General features: G+C 43.6%; 1 protein-coding gene across 1 annotated transcript in view; it reads right to left on the reverse strand.

Moving 5' to 3' along the window:
* Positions 1-25,079, reverse strand: part of CUBN (cubilin) — a 227,622-nt gene that overhangs the window by 193,541 nt on the left and 9,002 nt on the right. The window contains exons 5-15 of the mRNA XM_015423746.1: positions 23,589-23,690; positions 21,452-21,555; positions 14,921-15,047; positions 13,357-13,525; positions 11,297-11,428; positions 7,995-8,090; positions 6,755-6,876; positions 6,220-6,406; positions 4,810-4,928; positions 2,733-2,967; positions 358-539 (exon numbers count right to left, since the gene is read on the reverse strand). Of these exons, the coding sequence (XP_015279232.1) occupies positions 358-539; positions 2,733-2,967; positions 4,810-4,928; positions 6,220-6,406; positions 6,755-6,876; positions 7,995-8,090; positions 11,297-11,428; positions 13,357-13,525; positions 14,921-15,047; positions 21,452-21,555; positions 23,589-23,690 (1,575 nt within the window). The remainder of the gene's footprint in view (positions 1-357; positions 540-2,732; positions 2,968-4,809; positions 4,929-6,219; positions 6,407-6,754; positions 6,877-7,994; positions 8,091-11,296; positions 11,429-13,356; positions 13,526-14,920; positions 15,048-21,451; positions 21,556-23,588; positions 23,691-25,079) is intronic.

Below are 25,079 nucleotides of genomic sequence, written 5' to 3' on the forward strand. Positions count from 1 at the left end.
CACGGCCATACAAGGGAAAACGCTATGGTTTTCCCTTGTATGGTTGTGGCCCCACCCCCAGCGTGCCCAGCGTCATGACGTCACTTCCCTGTGATGTGCATGCGGCGCGCGCGTGCACGCTCCGGGAGCTGCGCAGGAGTCCCCCGCCGGAGAGGTGAGTAACATTTGGCAACCATATTCCTATACAGAGTTCTTACCCAGGTCAATGTGAAAAAAATAAGGCTATATTACACTGGCAGTGCAGGGAGTGGATTTTTTAAAAAATGACCAAGTTTCCATTTTCCTAAGTTTTCATTTACATAGATAGCAGCATGTTTCTGTAAACCTGTAACTGGACATTGTAATCACAGAGTTTACCTCCAAGTAGTCTTGGCTGCAATTATCATGGTGTTCAAGCCTCAGCGTTCCAAAGGCAAAAGTGATAAGAAGACCAGGATTGGTTGAGACGATCCAATAACAATCCCTATTGGGAGGATAGTTCCCTGGGTAGCCAGGTGAGTTAATTGAGCCATAAGTACTTGTTAGTTCACCACCACATTCTAAACAGAAAGACAGAAAAAGACCGCTTCTTAATTAATTGATATTTCCACCAACTATATACTATGTGCTATAGCTAGACCTGCTAAGGAACTCAACTTTTGTTTCACCTACATTTTGACATATAAATATTGGGACAATATGAATGGGTATCAGATTTAGGCACATAGTCAAGACTAAATTCCACTTAGAGCCATGAGACATCAGTTAGTCACAGCTAAAATGCATGTACAAAGGTACCAGTGAGAGAGTGCTGGAGGGAGCTTTGCTGGTTTGTAAGCATATGAGCTTCTGTTTCAAAGCCCTAAAGGGGGGGGGTGTCCATGTTTCAGCCTGGTGGTTAGGCTTACCAGGTCTCCCACTGGTGGGAAACCTCCCACCCCTCACCCACTGCACCCACCACCACTCAGCAGGATGATGGGGGGAAATGGGGGAAACAGTAATGTCACTTCTGGCTTAAACCCTTTATGGTAAGTCTTGGGGGGATCCAGTTTGGTGTAATGGTTAAGTGTGCGGACTCTAATCTGGGAGAACCGGGTTTGATTCCCCACTCCTCCACTTGCACCTGCTGATGTGACCTTGGGTCAGTCACAAGCTCTGGTACAGCTGTCCTTGAAAAAGAGCAGTTTGTGTCAGAGTTCTCTCAGCCCCACCCACCTCACAGGGTGTCTGTTGTGGGGAGGGGAAGGGAAAGGAGTTTGTAAGCCACTCTGAGACACCTTTGGGTAGTGAAGGGCGGGGTATAAATCCAATCTCTTCTTCTTCTTCTTCCTAAATGGCCATGCCGACATGGTGATGTAACTTCTGGGTTTATGCTCCCCCCCCCATCTCCTCCTCCTCTCATCAACTTGGCTGGCACCCCAATTGTTGGTGTTCAAATAAGAAGGGCACTACTCTCAAATAGTGTGGCACCCCCAGAGCAAGATCCTACTCAAATAGCCAAAGCAATCAGATTGCTGGGTGTTTTTTAAAAAATAAGATAAAGGGTGAATAGATAGCCTGATACGTGGTGCTTTAAAATAGAAAAGGGAATAGGTCATACGACGTATAGTAGAGATGTTGGGTGCCTCCCTATTTTAGCTCTTTGGCACAGTAATCTGAATAAAAGTAAATATGGTTGGGGTCAGTGTCCCCTCTAAGCGGTGTGCATGAGCGGCTGCTCATTAACACAGGAAGCTTCACACAGCAGCAGATCTGCAGCCACGCAGGGTCTTGCCCTGCCCATTTTATCTGCTTAGGATGTCAATGTCTGGCATCCAGAAGATTTTACTGTATTTCAGTGAAAGGACAGAGATTGACTGAACATAGCTTCCCATAGAACATGCTGAAAACCTACACTGACGGTAGTAATAAAGTTAAGCTGATTGCCTGCTGGTATCTGACTGAGGAAGCCTGCAAGCCATGGCCTGAGAGATCTTCTTAAATCTTGGAATATCCAGCATGATGAAGACTCTTGGTGGGCTCAAATGCATGCACAATGTGTTTTGACATTATGGCTGGCTCTAAGAAAAGGTATTACATGGATTTCATTCTTGGTTTTGGATTTTGCATGGACCAATATGGGAGTATGACTTTTTCTACCCAGAATATGGCCACTGACTCAGTACTGTGTCCTAAGGACACGGTGTCATCAGAAGAAGAGCATGACTGTTGTCTATCATGCAACCTACAAAGTCAGCAGAAAGCTGTGATCATGCCATGGATAGAAAACCTGCTGTGACCTTTTTAAAATATATTGCATCTGTTTTCAGTGTAAATGTTATTCTATTGCTGTCCCTGCAATATAGTTGTAACTAATTTTGGTGCACTGTGACAACCAATCTTCTATCCTGCCTTGTATGAAAAGATATAAAAAGAACAACCCCAACCCCTTTTAGTCATAAACTTCCTTGTGATTCATAAACCGAAATGGCCAGAAAAAATGCTGACAACATCAAAAGGGTTTCCCACAGAGGAAATCTGTAACATGAGAAGAATCCCTGAGAGATTGTGGTTTGGGTTTGGGTTTGGAATTGTTCAGCTATGAAATGATATTAGAAATATCAGTTGTCTAAAAACAAACACATTATCAAAATGTGATTAATGCTGCTTTTAGCTGTACTGAATTCATGGGTCTAAGCTGGCATGTTTCAGCTCTTGATCCTTTCAAAGATGTCTAGGGAAATTACTGCCCATTTTATACAACTTAGTCATACCAGGTTGCTGAGATTCCCAATGAATTGTAAACCCTCCTGAGTTAACCGAGTGGTCAGAGCGAAACCAGATATACAAGGAATTATGACTGCTGAAAAGTTCGTCCGGGTGAGATGACCCACAGTATTTTCCCAGCATTTGGGCTGATGATGCCTCTCCGTCATGTATCTGGAGATAGTCAGACCTACAGCCACTGCTCGTCTGCAGTTGGAAGAATGGGAAAGTGATACGCAGGATCTAATAGGAAAGAGCAAAGAGCCATTTAATTCCTTTGTTTTTTCTATCTGTGCCTCTCAGTTAAACAATGATTAGAGACTGTTTATACTAGTACTGTATGCTGATAACACCTGTCTACATAATCCTACATTTGTCAGAAAATGAAGAGAGACACTATAATTTCCTGAGAAAGGCCAGAGTGGGCAGAGAGATTAACTAATACTGAAGGCTAAAGGAAAAGAAAATTTTAAAAAAGAATACCAAATATGCAGAACAAAATTTGAGGTATACCTTGAATAAAACTTCTTGGTCTGTGCCATTGAACTCGAATTTTGTTCTGTTGCTTCAGACTAACACAGCTACCCACCTGAATCTACCAAATATGCAAACTGGGTAAAGAAATCCAGTTCAATATCTTCCTAATTATTTCAGTAACATGATAACGTTGAGTAATGTTGATGTTTCTATAAAGTTACTTAATAGCTGGGCACAATAACTACTTCTGCAGGCTCAGAGCCTAAAAAACTATCCTATATCTGCAGACTTATAGCCTAAAAGACTATCCCTGCTATCCCATTTCCTCAACAGAGATGCTGAAGACTGGGGAAATATTTCCCTGCAGTATTGTCATAAGCCATTTTTGGACATGGGAAACCTGGATTCAAATCTAACTAGTATGTTTTTATCCAGTCCTTGCTTCATTGAGAACTTAGGGTGGCATGCATTGTTTTCCCTTTACCATTTTGGCCTCACAAGAATTGTGTGAGGGAAAAGTAGGATTGTGTGCATGCAACTGACCCAAGGTTACCCACAGTTCCATAGTACAGTGTGGAATTCAGCCAGTATGGTGTAGTGGTTAGTATGTTGGACTAGGATCCAGGAGAGCCAGGTTTGTATCCTTGCTCTGCCCTGAAAGCTTGCTGGGTGACCTTGGTTAGGTTGCACACTCTCAGCTTAATTTACCACACATGGGTTTTGTGAGGATTAAAATGGAGGAGAAGGGAACCATGTAACCTACTTTGGATCCCCACTGGGGAGAAAGGTGGGGTATAAATGAAGTAGATAAATTCATAAAAATTAACTGTGGTCCCCCAGATTTCTAACCACTACATTGGACTGGCTTCACTTTCTTCAGTCTCCCCTATGGGGTCTCTGATATTCTCTCATATCCAGTTCAGACACTATGTAAATGGTGGCTTCCCTGAGCAACAAATAATTGCTCAGGCAAGTAGTCTTACTCATATGGGCAGTACAGCATGGAATAAGAGTATGGGTAGAAGACTCTATACAGTGACAACTCCCAAGGTAAGGATGAGGAAATTGCTGCTCATGGGAGATACTTCCTGAGGAAATATTTCATTTATTTCCATATGTCAAGTTCCCATGCTGCTGCAAAGCTTTGGAGCGTGAGCTGAGTGGTACCAATGCAAATTTGCTATCCGAGGGGGGGGGGATCAGAATCTGGGGGTATGGGGAAGGAAAGGGAATTCAAGTCTATCCTGTCAATTCACATCTCAGCATCTCCAAATATGAGCTGGCCTTTTGTGGCTGACCTAGGATTTGGATCAGATATTTCAGCATCAGCATAGAAGTTAACCCAAAAAAAAAATCAAAGTGAATCCTGGATAGCTTTTGCCTCTATTTGTAGCTAGTCAAGTGACTTCACCTGCCACCTCTTCCCCATCCCCAGAAACCAATTTCATACTCTACATTTCTCTTAAAGAGCCCATTTATCAATAATGCTTGCCATTAAAGCAAATAGCCACTCTATTCCATCTCATGCATTCACAATTAAGACAACTTGTGATTCTCTTATGGAATCCTTTGGCTACTGGCTTTCATTTCCAGGGCAACACCACTTACCTTGTCATGAGTAGTCCGAATGACCCAAGCACAGCTGACTCGGTGATCATATGTCCTGTTGCCTGGATTATTTGGGTAGCTGAATGAGCCTGAGGGGTTGGAAAGAAAACCTCCACAAACTGCAGGCATGGAAAAGAAAGAAATGCACTAATTACAGCTGTCCCCCAATGGAAGCGAAGAGCATGAAACACTAATATAATTTCATTAAAGTGAAATTTAAGACCTGAAAGGGACAGATATTTATGTGAAAGGATTTCAGAGATCTCTTTGATTTGGGGCTGAGGGCCTTAAGAAATGCCACAGTGAATGAACACCTACAGGAGATATAACAAAAGTTTAAAAACCGAGAAAATACAGAAATTCCCTACTTGCTAGGCAAAACTACCTCTATCCCAACAGATTAGCAAGGAGCAGCAACCCAGTAAAAACTTACAGTAGTCAAATCACCTAAAATTTTAACTGTACCTAATAATCATAAAGCAATCTAAGGTAATAAATGAAAATGGCAATAGGTGAAAGTAATGGAGAATGTAGCATTACAGCCTCTGTTAGGCATGGTGGAGTCTCCTAGTTTATTGGTACAATCAAACCTGTTCAGGAGGGCATTTGAGTGCGGCAAAGAGTGCTTAAATCACATCTGGTTTTGTCTTAACAGGAATATTTAATGATGATGTGGAAACCTCAAGGAAACCTTTGCCTGCTCTTCCACAATGTGAAACGCCCACTGGCAATATAAGACCAAGGAACTAGTCTCTGAATGGTGGATGAGAAAAGAAGGCCATGGCTCAGTGACAGAGCATCTGCTTGGCATGCAGAAGGTCTCCGGTCCGATTCCCAGTAACTTCGGTTAAAAGGACCAGGCAGTAGGTGATGTGAAAGACCCCTGCCTGAGACCCTGGAAAGCGTCTGCCAGTCTGACTACTGACATTGATAGAGTCCAGTGCTCTGATTCAGCATAAGGCACATTCATGTGTTCAAAGGCTGGCCATATTCGGGGCAGGAGTCTAAAATAGGGTAGTTTTGACAGACACTGCACAGAAATTAAACTGTCTTGGCCAGAAGACTATTGTTCTATTTATATTTTGCTTTGTGTTGCTCATAGGCTTCCAGATAGACTCTAATTCCACATGAAGATAGAGTTTGGGGTAAACCATTATTGCTAAAATTGCTAAGCACATCCTCTGGAATGATAGGGCTGGTGATCTGCAGCCAAACAAGAGATCACGTGGGCAAGCAGAGATAGGTAGGCTAAAAGCTGTTCAGTTTGTGACTATGTAGCTGCAGTACTACTCTCAGACAATGGTGGCACTGTTGTTCAGCAGAGCTGTATCTTCCTTAGATGAGCGTGAGACACCTACGGCTAAACTTTCCAGTTCAAAATAACTGGCATCTGGTGCACTGTTCCTTTACCTTGCTGGGGTCTCTGGCATTCAGGTCCAGTCCAAGTGTTTGTACATTCACAAGAGTAGCCATTCACCCCATCGATGCAGGTTCCCCCATTTTGACAAGGATTGCTGGAACACTCATCAATATTTTCTGTACAGTTGGCACTAGTCCAGCCAGGATGACATAAACAGTAGTAGCCAGAGAGTGTATCCTGTAGACCCCCACAAAGAAAACCAGAAACTCAACAAAAACCTATTAACACGATCTAGTCTGTGATAATCCCCAGGTGTTCTAGCCTGGTGAGCCGGTCTTCTGTGCACATTGCTGTGGGCTAAATTCAACCAGATCTGACTAATGGAACACCACAGCAAACTAACCTAACATATGGTTTACACAGTGGTTTGGCAAAAATCCAATCTGCTCTGAAGTCCTCAATAAGTTCTTCTGATCTTAATGGCATAAACAAATACTTCATTTGATCCAGTCACAATTCTGTATTTTATTTAATGATTCATTCTAAGTCAATCTTGGCCTTTTAAACACAGCATCCAACACTTACAAGGCATTGTCCATTTAGACAAGGGTTTCGATTTTGACAGGTATGGCTGAGCACAACACATCCATTTGAGCCATAGCCAGTGCCAGTGTATCCAGCCGGGCAGACACAGTTAGGAATAGGGCCTGCAGAAGAGGAGCCACAATATACATAGCCTTGGTTATGAATTGCATTATCCATGTCATCCTAAACAGCTGCTTCAACAACCACAGGACAGATCTGGAAGGGTTTAAAGCCACGCTCTGCAAATCACTTATAATGCAATATTCTTAAGTCACTTTAATCTAGATAATGAGTAAGAAATCAAAGTGCTCAAAATGGCATCATTGTGTGCTTAATTTCTGTTTTTAATGAAGGAAAGCAAAAAAAAAATTAGACTCTTAAGGTAGGCAATACTGTGTGGAAATTCAAGCAAAACCATTCTCATCATTAAACCCCCCAAATGCAGAGTTTGAGATGAAATTATCTTGACCACTTGCCTGCATATAAAAACATATTTACTAAAACACAGTGACAAGAACTGAACAGGATAACTTTATGTGAAGCCTGATTCAAATAAAAACTCTTTATTTTGCTACTGTGCAACTGTAAGGTGTCTGTTATCAGCAGCTCACATTGTTATTAAACATTGTCCATTTAGAAGAGGGTTTTGATTTGGGTAGATATGGCTAAGCATGACACATCCATTTGAAAGTTCAGGCAGCACATGCCCCAGATGCAAGAGTGGGGTCTACAACAGAAGGGAGAGAGAAATAAAGCGGCAGGCTCAGGCAGACAGGGAAGAGACAGGAACAGCAGCGTGGAAGCAACTGGAAAGCTGGCTTTCTCTGTCAGCTGATTCCCTTGGCCCTGAGAGAGGTCGCCTCATATATTATAGCCTGCTCGCTAATATAGGCCTGCCCAGACAAGGCAGTGGTGCCAGAAATGGATGTGGCTAGAGGGATAGAGGAAAGAGCTTGAGAGCTCTCCCAGTTCAGAGAGGAAACTAGGAGTCTTGGAACTCAGTGGAAATAACTGTTTTCCCCATAGCTAAGGCCAAAGGGGCCTTTGGTTTACCCACCTCCGTTTTCACACGTATATTGCGTGTAAACGTGCTATCAAGTTAAAGCAAAGGAACTCCTCAGCCTGGGACTTCTGAAGAATTCTTTTGTGGAGGGCTTGTAATTCCTTGACTCTCTGAGGGCTCCCTGAGAACCACACTCACACAAAACACACTTCTAACTGTTTTGAGGAATGGTATTACCTGATCTACTGGTACATGCAGCAAGTGGATGACAACCTCCGTTGTTTACTGAGCAAATATCAACCTGGGTGCACACTTTTCCATCGCCTTGGTAGCCTAGTTAAAGTAAAAGTTACAAGTGTCATCTGACAGGGAAGCAAGTATGAAGAGCTCTGTTTTCATTGCAATGCAGTGAAAAGACCAAAGAGAAGAGTGGTGATGGAAGCCCTCCTCTTTGCCAGAAGCAAATTCCTTTGCTGTTCTATCATCTTAGGAAGCATCACACTAATCTCGCTGTCATCAGAATAAGCCATTTATATTAACTGGGTATATAAATTAGTGTGAACTTTGGTGATCAGAACCAAGTCTTATGACTATACTGATGGCTGCACTTTGTTCTTCCACAGCTTCCCTGGATTTCTGCCACATGATTGCAAGATTCACTCCTGAAACAACCCAAGAACACCACAGATAGCACATACACAGCCAGTGCCGTCCCATCGGCACTGGCTCTAGGTGGAGTGAGTCCCAGATCAAGTTCAAGGTTCTGGTATTAACCTTTACGGCCCTAAATGGTCTGGGACCCCACGTCTCTTCAGGACTGTTCTCTGGTATACAGCCCCTGAAGAGCACTATGCTCTGCAGAGAAGGACCTACAGGTGACACACACACCCCAGCCTGAAAGACATCCAGCTGTCCTCAACCAGAGCCAGGGCCTTTTTGGCCCTGGCCCCAACCTGATGGAACTCTCTGCCAAATAACATCTACGCCCTGTGGGATTTAATGCAGTTCTGCAGGTCTTGGAAGGCAAAGATGTCCTGCCAGGCATTTGGTTGAGGACAGCAATGGGTTCTACCTTGCCTGGCACTCCCCCCTCCCCCGTTTTTCTGCCTCCCCTGTGAAGCAGTGGAGCAATCTGAGGTTTTTAGTGCTGTCTGGTAATGTTTTAGCTGTGCATTATTTCACTGTTTTGAACTGTTTTTAGTACTGTGTTTTATTGTTGTTCACCACCCTAAACACGTGTATAGAGGAGAGGGTGGTCTAAAAGCCTAATCTATAAATAAATAAACAAACCAAAACAACAAAAAGTTTGTTGTCATGCTGCTTCAGAAGTTGATGCAAGCACCAATACACTGCACTCACGAAGATCGAGGTCTGACAAAACAGAGAAATAAAGTATCAAGTGAAACACTGATATTCTCCTTCAACCTTGACTGACCGTAGTGTTGCCAACTCTGGGTTGGGGAATTCCTGGCAATTTGGGGGTAAAGCCTGGGGAGGACAAGGTATGAAGTCATGGAGTCCACCCTCGAAAGCAGCCATTTGCTCCAGGGAAACTGATCTCTTGTAATTCCAGGAAATCTCCAGCCCCCACCAGGAGGTTGGCAACCCGACTGATGCTCACAGATTACAAAGGCCAGGTGGTGCATGTACCTCTATGCAGCAAAATGAAGCCAAATGTTTAAATATACAGGCCCTTCTTTTGTAGTAGTAGCCTGGCCCTCAAGTTCTGCTTCCACTGCAACAACATACGAGATCTAATGTCTTTTGCTGACAGAGTTAAAGAGTCTTCACCCTTACTGTGAGCAATTACTATAATGCACTTAATTTGATGAAAGCTTTGTGTTGTTGTTTTTAAAAACTCTTCAGAATTCCACACAGTAAGGCTATCACAGCAGCCCCCATCTTCCCCCAAGTCCTAGTATCACACAACAAGAAGTGCTCTTACTGTATCAGAATCAAAAGACAAATCACAAGGCCACTGCAGTATTAGTGCTGGCACCAGAATCGCCAGCTCTGGCTCAGGAAATCCTTGGAGCTTTGGGAGTGATGTTTGGGACAGGAAAAGTTTGGGAAAGGGAAGGAGCTCACTGGGAATCGGATGTCAGTCAGCCCACCCTCATAAGCTGCCCTTTCCTCCAGGGGAACTGATGACTGTAACATAGAGATCAGTTGTTAACACAGAGCTCAGTCGTAAATCAGTCGGCAGACCTAGCTGACATATACTCCGGTTTATTCAGATTAGTATCTGAGAGTTCCAAGGAGGCCCTCTAGAAACAAAGAGTTCCAAAGGAAAAAGAGAGAGAGCAAAACTCTCACAGTTGCTGGAAAGTTAAACTGGCTTCCAACAAAAATCTAGTGGACAGAAAAGCCTGTTAGAGGGGAAACCATTCTGTGTAGGCCATCACTAGGCACTTGGCTTAACTGCCTAGGAGACATTTGGGGAGGGGCAGGGGAGCCAAGGGATGCACCAGGACACTAGCCAAGGCTGATAAGGCCCTGGATGTGGTAGCAGCAGATAGTCATATACATCCTCCACAGCCCCAGTGAAACTATCAGAATAGAAAAGGTCCTTCAAAGCAGTTTAGACAAATCCTTGCCCTTTCTCTGCAGCTAGGCTCCATACCATTCAAATTAAATGTGCCACAAGCTGCCAAAAACATGATATGCCTTAACCAATTTCTAAACTGTTAGCAAACGTCATCAAAGTGCTCCATCACATCTCTCGCATTTATCGTACAAATGCTAAACAAACTGACAGCTCAGGCACATTCATGCAGTCCAATGGGAATTATTTCCCACTATGTGTGCACAGAATTGTAGGCATGCCCTCCAGTGTTCCCTCTAAGCTGAGTTAGTGTGAGCTAGCTCACAGAATTTTAGCCTCCAGCTCATAGATTTTTGACTTAGCTTAGGGAGGATGACTCCAGAGCAAGCTAATTTATGCAATAGCCAAATCATTCGCTCACAACTTTAATGCCAGCAACTCACAAAGTAGAAATTATGCTCACAAGACTCCACAGCTTAGAGGGAACATTGATTATGGTCCCAGGTGGCTAAAGAAAGTGAGCATGCTGTTAAACAAAGGTGAAAAGATCACCATATGATAAGGTGGATCCAACCATCCTCCAAGCAATCTTCCTCCACCCTAAGGAGCCTTCCTCTAATTTAAGTGGCTCTTCTTCCAGTGGAAGTTCCATGTATGTTAGAGGAAGGGCCATAGGCTGGAGGAGGACTTCAAACTTTGCTCAGCAGAGCGGTAACATAAGGAAAAAATCCACCTCGCCCTAAGCTGGAAGAAAATTCCTTCATTTTCAAGTATGATGACTGGTTTACACCTGAGTTTAATACATGCCCTTGAGCTACACTAAAAAAAAATTTAATTATAGTATAACTATATAAAGTCAACCAGGTTTTACAGGCAGGTCAAACAAAATCTATTGCACCCTTCCATTGGCCACCATCCAGTGAGAATGGAGTCATGTCTATAAAAATATGCACTGCACCTGATCATGGCAATCCACAGTTAGCTCACTGTTTACCTGGTGGACAATGACTGCAGTAGAAGGACCCCATTGTATTGATACACTGAACCAATGGGGTGGTTGAACAGCCTCCATTATCAGTCATACATTCGTTAATATCTTGGCAGCTGTAGCCATTTCCTTGCCAACCTGTAGAAAGATGGGTGACAAAAGAAAAAAGAAAAGAAAACAAGAGGGTGATGTTACTAAACCAGACAGAAAATTTGCCACTAATATTCCTTCCCATTCTCAAGTATTAACTCATGCAATTCACTGTCACAGAATGTGGGAAAGATCACTGGCTTAGATGGCTTTAAAATGAGATTAGAAAAAAAATCACAGAGAACTATCATTGGCTATTAGCCAAGCTAAGCATCCAGGTTCGGGGGAGACTGCCGGTTGATGAGAGACAGTGGTAAGGGACAACGGTTGGCTTTGTGCCCTGGTTGTGGACATCCTATCTCACTGGCCTATCCACTGAGGGAAACTAGACGCTGAGCTAGATGGACCTTGACTCTATTCCTGTTAGATTGATTATAGTGGTGTAGAATTTACATAGGGAAGGGCTGGTGGTACAAATTAATATGCAAGCCCAACTGCTCTACCAACAATCCATAACCTCCAGAGAATCTTATTTAGAGCTTTCTCAACAGATCTGAACTTTCTTGTTTCAGTTTCAATCCCTGTATAATGTATACATGGTATAAAAAGAAATGTCAAACTCAGCAGGAGCAAAAGGGGGAAATGAAAATAAAAGAAACAGGGCAATTTGTACATCCCTATTTCCAGATCGGTTGCCCTGATCTGGATAGCCCAGGCTAGCCCAATCTTGCCAGATCTCAGAAACTAAGCAGGGCCAGCCTTGGTCAGTATTTAGAAGACGTGGAAGCAGGCAATGGCAAACCACCTCTGAATGTCTCTGTACTTCTTTTTGTATGACTGGTCTAAGGACTGTAGAAATAAACTGACTGACTGAATGCCTCTTGCCCTGAAAACCCCACGGAGTCATCGTAAGTCAGCTGTGACTTGATGGCAAAAAAAGCCCAAACTAGGATTGCTTAAACACCTACCCGTTTGTCTCACAGCCTTTTCACCACTTTCAATCAGGGGGATAACTGAATGACAAACTTTGTTTGTACCATTTGGCTATGTAGCAGGAAATTGGAAGCCGACTTCCAGCTAATCCTTATCAGCTGGGAGTCAGCTTCAGCTCTCTTGCTGGGGCAACTTCACTGGGTTCCAGTGTTGCTGCAACCCAGGGAAGTTGGGGGGAGGAGGAATCAGAAGCCAGCCACAGCTGATTTCAAGGGTCAACAGAGACTCAGCTTCCGATGTCCCAGCCCTGGAATCTTTGCTTCCTATCAGCCAGCTGCTGGGACATAGCAAAGTGGGCTTTTGGGGGGAGGGGTAGAAACTGATCAGGGTCAAGACTCTGCTTCTGAACCTCCATCTGGGGTGAGGGTGGAGTCTGCTGCTAGGGGACTGGGGCATAGGAAACTATGGTGAACCTGTCACATAGATGCCTTCTTGCCACTGTGCTGTATTAGCAGCTGCAACAGTAATGGGGAAACTACACATGTCTGTCCCCATTGGGATAATAACTCAGCTGTGTGTTAGCCTTCCCAAAATACAGAGATTTGGAGGAAAGGCAGGTTGTATCAGAAACTTGCAGGAGGGTCCATTCTATACAGTTTTGAACCTGTGCCTGACATTTCCCCCAAAAGCACTTTCCTGGGGGCATCTTCTTTGGGGGGGGGCATAACTTAGATCCCCCTAAGCTCAATCTGCACATAATGTGGAGGACACATAAAGGAGCATCAGGGGGAAGTTTAATATCTCTAGCTGGCACAGGGTCCATTCTATACCCTCCTGAACCTCATGAATTGAACCAGTTCATTTGACACCTGAACGTTTGTGACTGTTTGTGGCTCACGAACCTAAATGAACCGCATTCTCCCAGTTCATGCCCATCACTTCCAAAACAGGTTTGATGTGAAATTCAAGCATCCCTAACCAAAATTAAAGATAGATGAAGAAGTCTTAGACCACAGTATGGATATTTCTGAAATTGTACTCACCGGCTGGACAAGGATCACAGAAATAAGACCCTGGGATATTGTGGCACTGTACAGGAGGATTCAGTGAGCATGGGGGTTTAGGGAGGCTACACTCGTCAATGTCGACAGTGCAGGAAGGATTCTCAGGCGAAGACTTCCAGCCAGCATCACAAATACAGCTGTACTTTGGCTGTAAGGTTCAAGATGCCAGGAATTAGGGCAATCATGAGAAAGTCTATGAGTAAAACCAAAGGTGTTCCTAGTAAGCCCTTTTGAACAACGGCTAATTGCAAGCTGGTCTTGAACACATAGTAATTTTGTATCTGCATAGTTCCTTTTTCAATTACTGATTCCATAATTTCACCATGATTTTCCTCCACTGGCAATGAAAACTTAATGTGCGCTAGCAGCAGGACATATTATTAGCATGCTGCGTAAAGGAAATTTGTATCTGACTCAGAATAAAACAGAAAAGAATGACCAGTAATCACAAAAATCAACCCAATCAAAAGCAACCTGCATGGTCCGCTCGCTCTTCAGCAAAAATTTAATCTGCAAATATACCTAGGCTGTTTGTTTTCATCTGGGGAAGTTTAATGAACAAAAATAACCCATTCAAATACATATTCGGAGTAATTTACGTTCTGTACCAGAATAATTTAAAATTCTGCAGGCAGGACGCCCAAAATTGCCTTCTCAGAATATAGTACCTTGAGCACAATAGGGACATTTATATGTTAAATCATCTATAAAGATATGTTGTCGAAGGCTTTATATTTATATAGACATTAAATCAGGGCTCTTTTTGTAGAAATAGCCCAGCAGGAACTCATTAGCATAATAGGCCACACCCAACAGCAGGCACGACATTGCATATTAGCATATTGGGCCACACCCCTGACAGCACAGCTCATTAACACATTAGGACGCACTCCCATGTTACCAGAAGTGTGGTTATCCAGCCACACCCACCTTTTGCTTGTTATTCTGTTTACCTTGTTTGTTGTCCAAACCCAGGGCCTTTTTTCATAGCATGAATTCCTTTGCATGTTAGGCCACACACCCCTAATGTAGCCAATCCTAATGAGTTTCTGCTGTTGGGTGTGGCCTATTATGCTAATGAGTTCCTGCTGGGCGTGGCCAACTTGGGAGCCTGCTGGAACTCCGTTCCTGTGCGTTCCTGCCCCAAAATAGCCCTGGACATTATGCTACTTCCAAACATTGGGTTGGAAAAAAATTGGTATTTTTGTTTGGAAAGTTAGGTGTAATAGATGGCAGGAATGAAACAGAAACTGAGGCTAGGATAAAGGGGATGTAGTATAGATGACATAGAAGAGGGTGAGGATTAGGGGCCCTTGGCAGAAGGCTATGGATATAAACTTTGGTTGTACTTAGTTGTCTGAATCTCTTTAAATAACACCCCTTAACCTTTGCTTTCAGGCAGGGTCTGAATGCAAGATGCTTGTTCGATGTATCGTATTATCAAGTGAAATTAACTCTAGCTAACATTCACCATGGCTGTCCCAGGCCAGAACACCAGTGAGACTGGGGCCACTACACACTTTGAGCAGCTCCACCTCCTTACCTGATTATGTTGCTCTCTGATTTCATCAATACAACGGCCATGCTCACAGAGAGCTGTAGATCCCTGTTGGCAGTCATCAAATTTTGATGCGCAGTGGGGTCCATACGTTTCTGGTGTACAGGTGCAGCTTTGAAAGGAAAAATAAAGTAACAATGTGACTCATCTGTCCATTTGTCCTAAGCTAGGGTTACCATATTTTGAAAAGTAAAGAAGAGGACATATTTCCTGACTGACTACTTCAAACAAAGTGATCACTATGAAAAATCTCATGTTAAATACCCCTACTATTTAAGCCGTGATGATTGCTACTAACGAGGAATATTCCTAACCTTCCAAACCAAAAAGAAGACATTTTGGTCAGTTTTTTTTTAAAAGAGCCCAAAAGAGGACGGACACCAAAAAAAGAGGACATCTGGTAATTTTGCCTAAGTTGGTTAGTTGTTGTAGATTTTACGGGCTGTATGGCTGTGGTCTTGGCATTGTAGGACCTGATGTTTTGCCAGCAGCTGTGACTGGCATCCTCAGTGGTATAACACAGAAAGATGGAGTACTCTCTGTGTCAAGGCACAGACACAGAGATTACTCCATCATTCTGTGTTATACCTCTGAGGATGCCAGTCACAGCTGCTGGCGAAATGTCAGGTCCTACAATGCCAAACGTCAGGTCCTACAATGCCAATACCATGACCATACAGGCCTGAAAATCTTCAACAACTAATGAGCTCCGGCCGTGAAAGCCTTGGACAACTTACCTAAGTTGTTCGGTGAGCTTCCCAGCATGGACCAATATGCTATCTGCATACATTATGTATGTATTAATTAAGTCAGTCAAGGGCTGGATTGGCCTTTACTATAAAGACTCCAATTAGGCTGCTGTCCTGAAGGGCCACTGACAGCCAGGAGCAAGTTGAGCTGATGCATGGGCTACTCAGCTCAGATCTGGCCAGGGGTGTGCACGGGAACAGTGATGCACGAGTCCATCATGACTTGCTAACTGGGTCTGAACCAAGTAGCTCCTACAAGTCTTCTAGTAACTCAACAGCTATCCAGCTCAGCTTGTTCCTTAGCCTTTTTATCATCCTATTGTCCCCTGCAATCCATCAATCGATCAGATAACCTGCAGAATCCCGTAGGCTTAGAACATGTAACTACCTTTACCAAACAAACTCAATAAAGCAACAGTAGCCAACAGATCAGATAGTATCCAAGTCCTGTATTTTGCAGAGGCTCTTGTGCACTTGGGAACACCAAGCATGACCAAGCATTCCAGATCCAGCACTTGGGAGGAGGAGAAAGAGAAGGAGAAGAGTTGGATTTATACCCCGCCCTTCACTCCGAGTCTCAGGGGGGCTTACAATCCCCTTCCTCTCCCCACAACAGACACCCTGTGAGGTAGGTGGGGCTCAGAGAGCTCTTTTGAGAACTGCTCTTGAGAGAACAGCTCCAAGAGAACTGTGACCAACCCAAGGCCACCCAGCCGGCTGCATATGGAGGAGTGAGGAATCAAACCCGGTTCTCCTGATTAGAGTCCACTGCTCTTAACCACTACGCCAAGCCCCCTAACATTTTGCTATAGCATAAGTGGCCTGGCAGAACAAGGCAAATACTCCCTGCCTATGACAGGAACATTCACCTTGTCACATACAGTCTATTTCTGCTCTGAGTTTCTGGTGGCTCTACATAGCCACCAGCTAGAAATCCTTACTGTTAGGATGTGATCCTCACAAAGGGAAGAACCAGAAAGCCCCCCTTGCCAGATAGAAAGCAAAGAAAGCCTGGGTGCCCTCGGTCACTTATCAGAGACTATACAGTAATGGTGGCAGGTATGCAGGCTACTGGCACGGTCCACAGCACCCACCGCAGCCATGGAACAATGACACTGGGTGCATAGTGAAATCTAAAGAAACCACCATAAGTGTCTAGTAGTGCATATTTAGGATAGCATTTCCAGATACTTGAGATTTTGTGGTGGTTAAAGAAAAGTCCACACAAGTCCACCTTAATTCTGAACATACAATGCCTAAGAATGGAAGTAGATTCTGGTGGGGTAGCTGTGTTGGTCTGAAACAGCAGAACAGCAGTGGCACCTTTAAGACCAACAAAGTTTTATTCATAGTACTTTAAGATCAACAAAATTTTATTCACGGTATAAGCTTTCATGTGCTTGCACATGTGAAGAAGTTTGCACACTTAAGCTTATACCACGAATAAAATTTTGTTGGTCTTAAAGGTGCCACTGGACACAAACTGAAAGTGTGTGTGATGCTGCAGCTTATGAGATCTGAGTTACCTTTGGGCCAATTCATTCAATCCGGCAAGCGGCTCATTTCATACTTAGGCTGACTGTTTTTGGACAGTGGTGCACTGAATCATGGTTGGTGGTTATGATGCGGTTTAACCACTGGACAGACCCCAAATTGCATGTGCCAGTGTTGTTAGAAGGCTTTTTGTTTGGCATGGAACAAGGAGACTAGTCCTGCTCTCTTTCTCAACCCGAAGAATTCCTTGCTCAAAGTATGGGGAGAGGGATAGGATGGATTGTGTACAATCCATCGAAAATTAGCCATATGGTTTACAATTTGCCCTCCCATCAGTTCAAGTAAGGTAGCCCCTGGAATGAGATGTATGTGTGCGATTTACAAGGCCATGAAAAAAACTTTAGCACATATGATCTAGCAATATCTTTTTATCTTGCCCTTCCTCTCAAGTCGGTGTTACAATAAGAAAGACAAACTACTGTGAACGACAAATAAACTGTAACATTCAGCAAAACCAGCACAACAGCAGCCCCAAATTAAAACTTAAAAAGTCAGCATACGGTTTTTGTACAGTAACAGACGGTTTCAGGAGTAGCCAGAATGATGCATTATTAACTTTTCTTTGTGCCTCTTGTTCCATTTAGCTGGCTGACTTGATAAATTAAATGCAAGGTAACTTGGGTTACTGTGCACTGCCTCCAGTGAAGTGGTACTGATTAACTCAGATTTCAAAGCTTTAAAGCTTGACTACACACCGCCGTAATAAAAGAGTGGCTTGCATTTGAACAAATTGTTGTTTTCAGACAGTGGGATTTGTTTCCTGGTAAATGGCATATAAGGTGTTAGTCTCTGTAAACACGTAAATGTTTTCCATTCTCCTTCCTCCCACGCTTTAGTCTCAGGCAGAATGAACAAAGCAAAATGGCCCGGTTCAAAAGCAAGGACAGCAGGTTGGCACTTCAAAAAAGGGACCACAACGGCGCAAATAACCAGCCGAGCAGATTTTGAAACTCCACGTCCTGCTGTGATTGAACTCTCTGGACAGGAATAAACTGCTATTGTATTTTATCTGCTCTAGTAAAATTTTAATGTATTGCTGTTTTCAAGATGCCAAGATCAAACCTCTCCAAAGGCAGCAGATTCTACAGGACTAGTCTGATAGCATTCCCAGCTGGGCTGTAAACGAATGAATGATTTGTTGAATGACAACAGTTTCTCATTCCTCATCCTTACATTTTTAAATAGGGAATGAGACACATGACACTGTTTTTGTAACTCACAGTACTTTTCAGAGTAGGAAGTAGCATACAGCTACTTCATTTATTCTCAGACAACGCTGTTATGTATTGGACCAGATGACATAGGCTGACATCTATGAAGCTGCTTTATACCAAGTTACGTCAGTGATAAGTCAAAACCGCTTTGATTCCTCCAGCTAGGTCTGCAGAGTCTCTCTCAAGACATGCTACCTGAGATCCCTTCACTGGAAGCATCAGAGACCTGGAATTATCTGCCTGCAAAGTATGAGCTTCATCATGGAACTATGGCTGCTCTCCAAAGTTCATGCCACAGGACTCTTCTGCTCATTGTTTCTGCTAAAGACAGGCCAGCATGCTTACTCTGTCTTCTGCAATCCTTTAGGTGCTTCTCTTCCTTTTCCTACTTGTATTATACACCTGATAACAGTAAAAGCGTGAAGCATCCATTGTTTTGGAGCTACTGCTGGTGAATATGCTGGAATCCAAATCCTCTCACTGCATCCCCACCATGATGTCACCTAGGTGTCCTATGCATACACATCTGGGGGGGGGGGAACAAAACCTTTTTATCTTCTTGTTCTCATGCAATGGCCTTTTGAGATCCCCTCTACTCACCTTCTTCAATTCACTCAACAATAGAGTTGAACATAAAACTCCTGGATCAGATGGCAATGCAAACATACGCTATACATTGGACAGCATGTTCATTTGCATTACAAATGCCTCTTTTCTGCTTTTACAACTATCAGAAGCAGACAACAACAGCGCAGCAATGGGTCAAAGGCAATCTATCACATTTTTATCCTATCCTTCCTCTAAGGAGGCTAAGGCAGCATGCTTCGTTCGCCTTTCCTCCATTTAGAGAGCCAGTTTGGTGTAGTGGTTAAGTGCACGGACTCTAATCTGGGAGAACCAGGTTTGATTCCCCACGCCTCCACTTGCACCTGGCTGGATGACCTTGGGCAAGCCGTAGCTCTGATAAGAGCTGTTCTTGAAAAAGAGCAGTTTCTGTCAGAGCTCTCTCAGCCCCATCTACCTCACAGGGTGTCTGTTGTGGGGAGGAGAAGGGAAAGGAGTTTGTAAGCTGCTCTGAGATACCTTTGGGTAGTGAAGGGCGGGGTATAAATCCAATCTCCTCCTCCTCCTTTTATCCTCACAACAACCCTTTAAGGCAGGCTGACTGGCCTAAGTAAGCTTCGTGGCTCCGAGGAGATTTGAACCCGGATCTCCTGCATCCTTGTCTAACGCTGTGTCATACTGGCTCTCCATATATATCCCATGCATGAAAATGTTCTGTCAGTCTCCATTTATGGTTTAGATACTGGAAAGCCCATTTTTAAAATATATATATAAATTCTCAGAGAGCACTAAAAAAAATCCTTCTGGGGTACATTTTAGCAACCGAGTAGAATCAGTGTTGCTCGCCACTCATTTGTCCAAAAGCTTGCAGGTGATGACAAAGCTTTGCAAAACCAGAGGCATGCCAAGCAAACATTTGTGTTTTTCCATAGCCAGAAACAAAACACTTTACAGAGGACTCTGGCATGTGATCTCATCTCATGGATAGAGCTTTGTCAGGAAATTATGTTTTGCCCAGCTTGCCACTTCATAATAAAACAACTAACTCTTTCAAACATGATCACTCACTCTAAGCAAGGAGGGCTGATGGAGGACAAATCTTTGGCCTCAAAAGGTGGGGGGGGGGATGAACCAGAGTTGATGTATTTTTACAAGTCTCCACATAAAGTACTCGCCTGACCCACTGCATCATGGGGGGAGAAAAGGGCACACACCTATTCCTCTACCACATAGCCCAATGAATGCATTCATTGAGTCAAGGAAGACAACAGGGGGTAGCGACTTACCCTTTCTGCAGTGTGACAATCCCATAGTGTAATTTCCAACACAACCCAGGAGTGTCATTATGATGCTGGGATGCCGCTCTAGCTTTCACCCCAAACTCTATAGTTCAACTGTAAGTGATATCATGTCATCAGCACAATGCTCATCCTCCCCACCATTTTTATGACATCCCTCCCATGCTGCCCAGCTGAATGGCGGTGGGCAGCAGGGGTGGAGAGCAGGACGTCTCCTTCCAAAGTGGGAGACCTGTTTGCTCTAGTCACAATGTAGAGGGGCCCTGACCGGGATAGCCCAGGCTAGTCCAATCTCATCAGATCTCGAAAGCTAAGCAGGGTCAGCCTTGTCTAGTATTTGGAAGGGTGACCTCCAGGGAGTGCCAGGGTCGTGATGCAGTTGCAGGCAAGGGCAAACCACCTCTGAAGCGTCTCTTGCCTTAAAAACTGGTCTCCCTCGCCACTTAGTGATGCATAACGCTAAAAGAGCTAGAGCCTCTAGCTTCCAGACAATCTTAGGATCTCCTGGCTAGACTATACATACTGCCATACAATAATAATAACAATGTGGAGGGGATCCATACAGAAGATCTGGATTCCAGCATCCCAGGCACATTTTCTAGGGCCAGAACAACGGAAGCTTTGCCCTTTCCCCATGTATCAGGGCACAGGCTCAAGGCAGACACGTCACGTGCAAAAGTGGGCATTTTCTTTATTCTTGCATTTTAGGGCCAAACAAAGTTGAAATGGCAGATCTATGTGAATTCATATGTCCACCCATTCATGTACAAAGCAGTAGTCTTGGTATCAGAAAACAAAACAAAAGGGTGAGGAAAGCTGAACTGTTTTACTGTGTTGTGCACCATTGCTTTATGCATTTTCTTCTCACACGTGAATCTGTCAATTCATATACATGAACCTATGAAGCTGCCTTATACTGAGGCAGACCAATGGTCTATTAGCATTGTCGTCTCTGACTGGCAGTGGCTCTCCAGGGCATCAGGTAAAGGTTTTTCCACATAAACTGCTAGCTGATTCTTTTCACTTGAAATGCAAGGGACAGAACTTGAGCCACAGCCTCTGCTAACCTCTAATGTATTCCTTATAGCATTTACTGATATGTCAATGGCCCTCCCTAGAAAGGCATTATAGAGTTACCTGTAACTGCCTTGGGTGTTTACACATGTAGCTCCATTCTGGCAGCCCAGAGGTGTCCCAGAATAAATCTGGCATTCATTTACATCAACAGAACAGAACGGTCCCTGAGAAGAGACAGAAACACAGCTTATTTCCCAAGAAAAACAGGAACACAATGGAGCTCGCAGAGCCTGTGCACTACTATAAAATTTCAAAAGATGTACAGCATCTGGGTCGCTCGCAGTGGTGTTTCCCTTAATAAACACTAAAACAAATCCCAGCTGTTCAGCTCACCCAGCATATCCCCATATGTGGAAGTATAAACTGATTTCGCTTAATTTAAAGCAAAGAGTAACGGCAATTATAGTGGAAGCAGAGCTCTCCTTGGGGAGTGAGATCATGTACCATTAGCCCTCAAGCTATCGATACCAGATATGCAAAGAAGAACACGTTCTGCAACAGTGCAGCAGGAGATACTATACAGGGGCCCTTTTGTGTCCTGCCTTAAACATTCCACTTAACTTCTATGGAAAATTCAAAGAACGCACAAAGTTCACATCAGTTGCCATGCTTATTGCTACTTTTGTTTTGGGGCTTTTTCTATACGGAGTGCACTGCAATTTTGTAGTTACAGGCACCATCAGTAATCAATAAAACATACCATTTCTGTCTACTGTTTGGACAGTTACTCAGCAACAGAAATTATATGAAATATAGAATTCCAGTGCGTGTAATTGTAAGCAGAGTATCAGATCCACTGAGCAAAAGCAGAAAGTTTGTGGATCCAGTGCAAATTGGTAACAATGCCTCCCCTTCTCAATCCCATCCTAAATAAGCAGTTTAACAAAACGTTACCAAAATAATACCCTATTTTACTTCTGAGATATTGCAAACAGACATATCTTTGCAAATGACACTATAAACGGCTACACATTTTATTCTGAAGGAACACATCCTGTGCAAATGCACTAATTAATATATTATTTCCCTTTAGAATACTCACAAATATTATTCCGCTCCTGCAACAGCTGTGTAAAACACCATGTACTTGTGCATGTGGAGGAAACAAATAATAAAGTGTTTCCTGAGCTGCACAAAATTACATTGCAAATGGGGGAATCACATGTTTGAAGGCCTGCCCAGGAATAAAAACTCTCTGCACATAGAAAACTGGTGCACGAAAGAAAAGGCTGGTTATACATCACTTGTCCTTGACATGTTAGGGTTTTTTTGTTTTATTTTGTATTCTTTTTAGATACAGTAAAGTTCAAGGTGGGTATTCAAATTTACAACCCCCATTTGCAGTTCAACTGGAATGATCTCTGAAAAACTGCACCACATTATTCTGTTGAATGCATACATTAGTTGCAAACTGGATATTTTCTAACTGCTTTCTTTATTTTCTTTATTCATATCACTTCCTTAAGCTCTGACCTGCATGGCCAGGTCAGATCTCAGCAGCTAAGCAGAATCAGCCCTGGTTAGTACTAGAATGGAAGACCTCCAAGGAAGTCCAGGGTCAGTATGCAAAAACAGTGGCAAACAACCTCTCTTTTTCTTGCGTTGAAAACCCCATGAAACCCTATGGAGATCACCATAAATTGGCTGCGACTTGATGGCACTTTACACACATACACACACACACACACACACTTTCTGCCAAGGATCTCAGGGCTGCATACATCATACCTGATCTGCATTTTGTCTTGGATGCTTGACTAGTGCAAGGACTTTCATTCACAGAATATGATTTCCCCCATTTCTTGGCAGCCCAAAATTTCCAGAAAAAGGGCTGAGAGAGCATTTTGGGTTGCCTCTGGGTGGAGATCGCATTCCAAGAGTGAAAATCCTTGTAGCTGTGCAAACTCCAATTGGGATCCAAGCCTTTATCCTCCCAACTATTTTGAGGCTGGTCAGGCTAAGAGAAATTGACTAAAGCAAGGTCACCCAATAAGCCTTCTGGCAGACTGGGAATCTGAACCCTGCTCTCAGACTAACACTTTGACCACTGTACCACACTGGCTCCTGGGAATGGCTTGCCACTGGTTCCACTTTCACTGAAAGTGCCACGATCAGCTCCTTTGTAGATGATTATGCTGCTGATAACAATTGCACTTATGCATACCCTGTAATGAAAGATAATTCATGACTTCTTTACCTGCCAGTTGTTGGGGCAGAGACAAAAGAAAGCATCCAGCAAATTGATGCAGGTACCAGAATTCTGACAAGGGTTGCTACTACAGGCTTTTCTCAAGAAACTCTGAAAAGGCAAACATCCATGTGTTAAGTTAGCATTTCTTATTTCACTGGCCTGGTCTTTTACAAACAACCACAGCAAGGCGTAAAGGATCCATCTGGGTACTAAATTACTTGAACTCAAAGCATGAAGGTAAGAGTGTGTAACAAAAGCTCTACTGGTGGAAACCACATTTCTCAAAAAGCAGAAACATTACATTTTATATCTGTAATCTCTCTCTCTCTCTCTCTCTTTAAGAAAAATGCCTTTTTGAAGATACAACCATGGAGTATGCAACTCAGAATGGGCTACATCATAAACTTACAAACAGTTTGTGATTTATTTAAATATTTTAAACATTTTTATGCTGCCTTTCCACCCAATCAGGGTCCACAAGATGATGAATTTAAAAATATTAAAACATTTGAAGAATTAAAAATGTAGCTGCAATTATAAAATTCAATTAAAAACACATAAACACACAGCATTCGAAGGAGGAGGGCCAATGCCATGATTGGGGGTACAGAAACAAACTGTGAAAACATGTGCAAAAATAATTAATTTTTAAACAAAGTTTTAAGTGTAGTATTTTAAACAAAGCGACTACAATAAGTATATCTACTAAACACAAACAGTAGAAAGATATTCACGTAATAATCAGAACAGCTTGAATCAATGGAAAACAGTCCTAGGACGGTTCCCTGCGGCACTTAAGGAAGCGATGGTCCGTCCTCTCCTGAAAAAACCAACCTTAGACCCGACCGAATTGGCCAACTATCGGCCGGTGTCTAATTTGCCCTATTTGGGCAAACTGATCGAGAGGGCGGTGGCGGTACAGCTTCAGGGCTTTCTGGATGACACTTCTGTCCTGGATCCACTTCAGTCCAGCTTTCGCCCTGGTCATGGGATGGAGACGGCGCTGGTTGCCCTTACTGACGACCTCCGGAGGCATCTGGATCGAGGTGGTGTGGCGGCACTGGTGTTGTTAGATCTGTCGGCTGCGTTCAATACGGTCGACCACCAGTTGTTGACCCACCGCCTCACCGACGTAGGGATACAGGGGCTTGCCCTTCAATGGCTTGCCTCTTTTCTCCAAGATCGGGGACAGAGAGTGGTAATAGCGGAACAGCAGTCCCAGAGACACCCGCTTGAATGCGGTGTGCCTCAGGGGGCAGTGCTTTCCCCGATGCTTTTTAACATCTACATGCGCCCTCTCGCCCAGATTGCCAGGAGGTATGGGCTGGGTTGTCATCAGTATGCAGATGACACCCAGCTCTATCTGATGTTGGGTGGCCGGTTGGGCTCCGACCCGGAAGATCTGTACCAGGGACTACAGGCCGTGGCTGAGTGGCTCAAGCTGAGTCGGTTGAAACTAAACCCGGCGAAGACGGAGGTCCTGGGCCTGAGTCGGAA

Source organism: Gekko japonicus, unplaced genomic scaffold (genome assembly GCF_001447785.1).
Source record: "Gekko japonicus isolate JY-2015 unplaced genomic scaffold, Gekko_japonicus_V1.1 scaffold94, whole genome shotgun sequence".
NCBI classification, from domain to species: Eukaryota; Metazoa; Chordata; class Lepidosauria; order Squamata; family Gekkonidae; genus Gekko; species Gekko japonicus.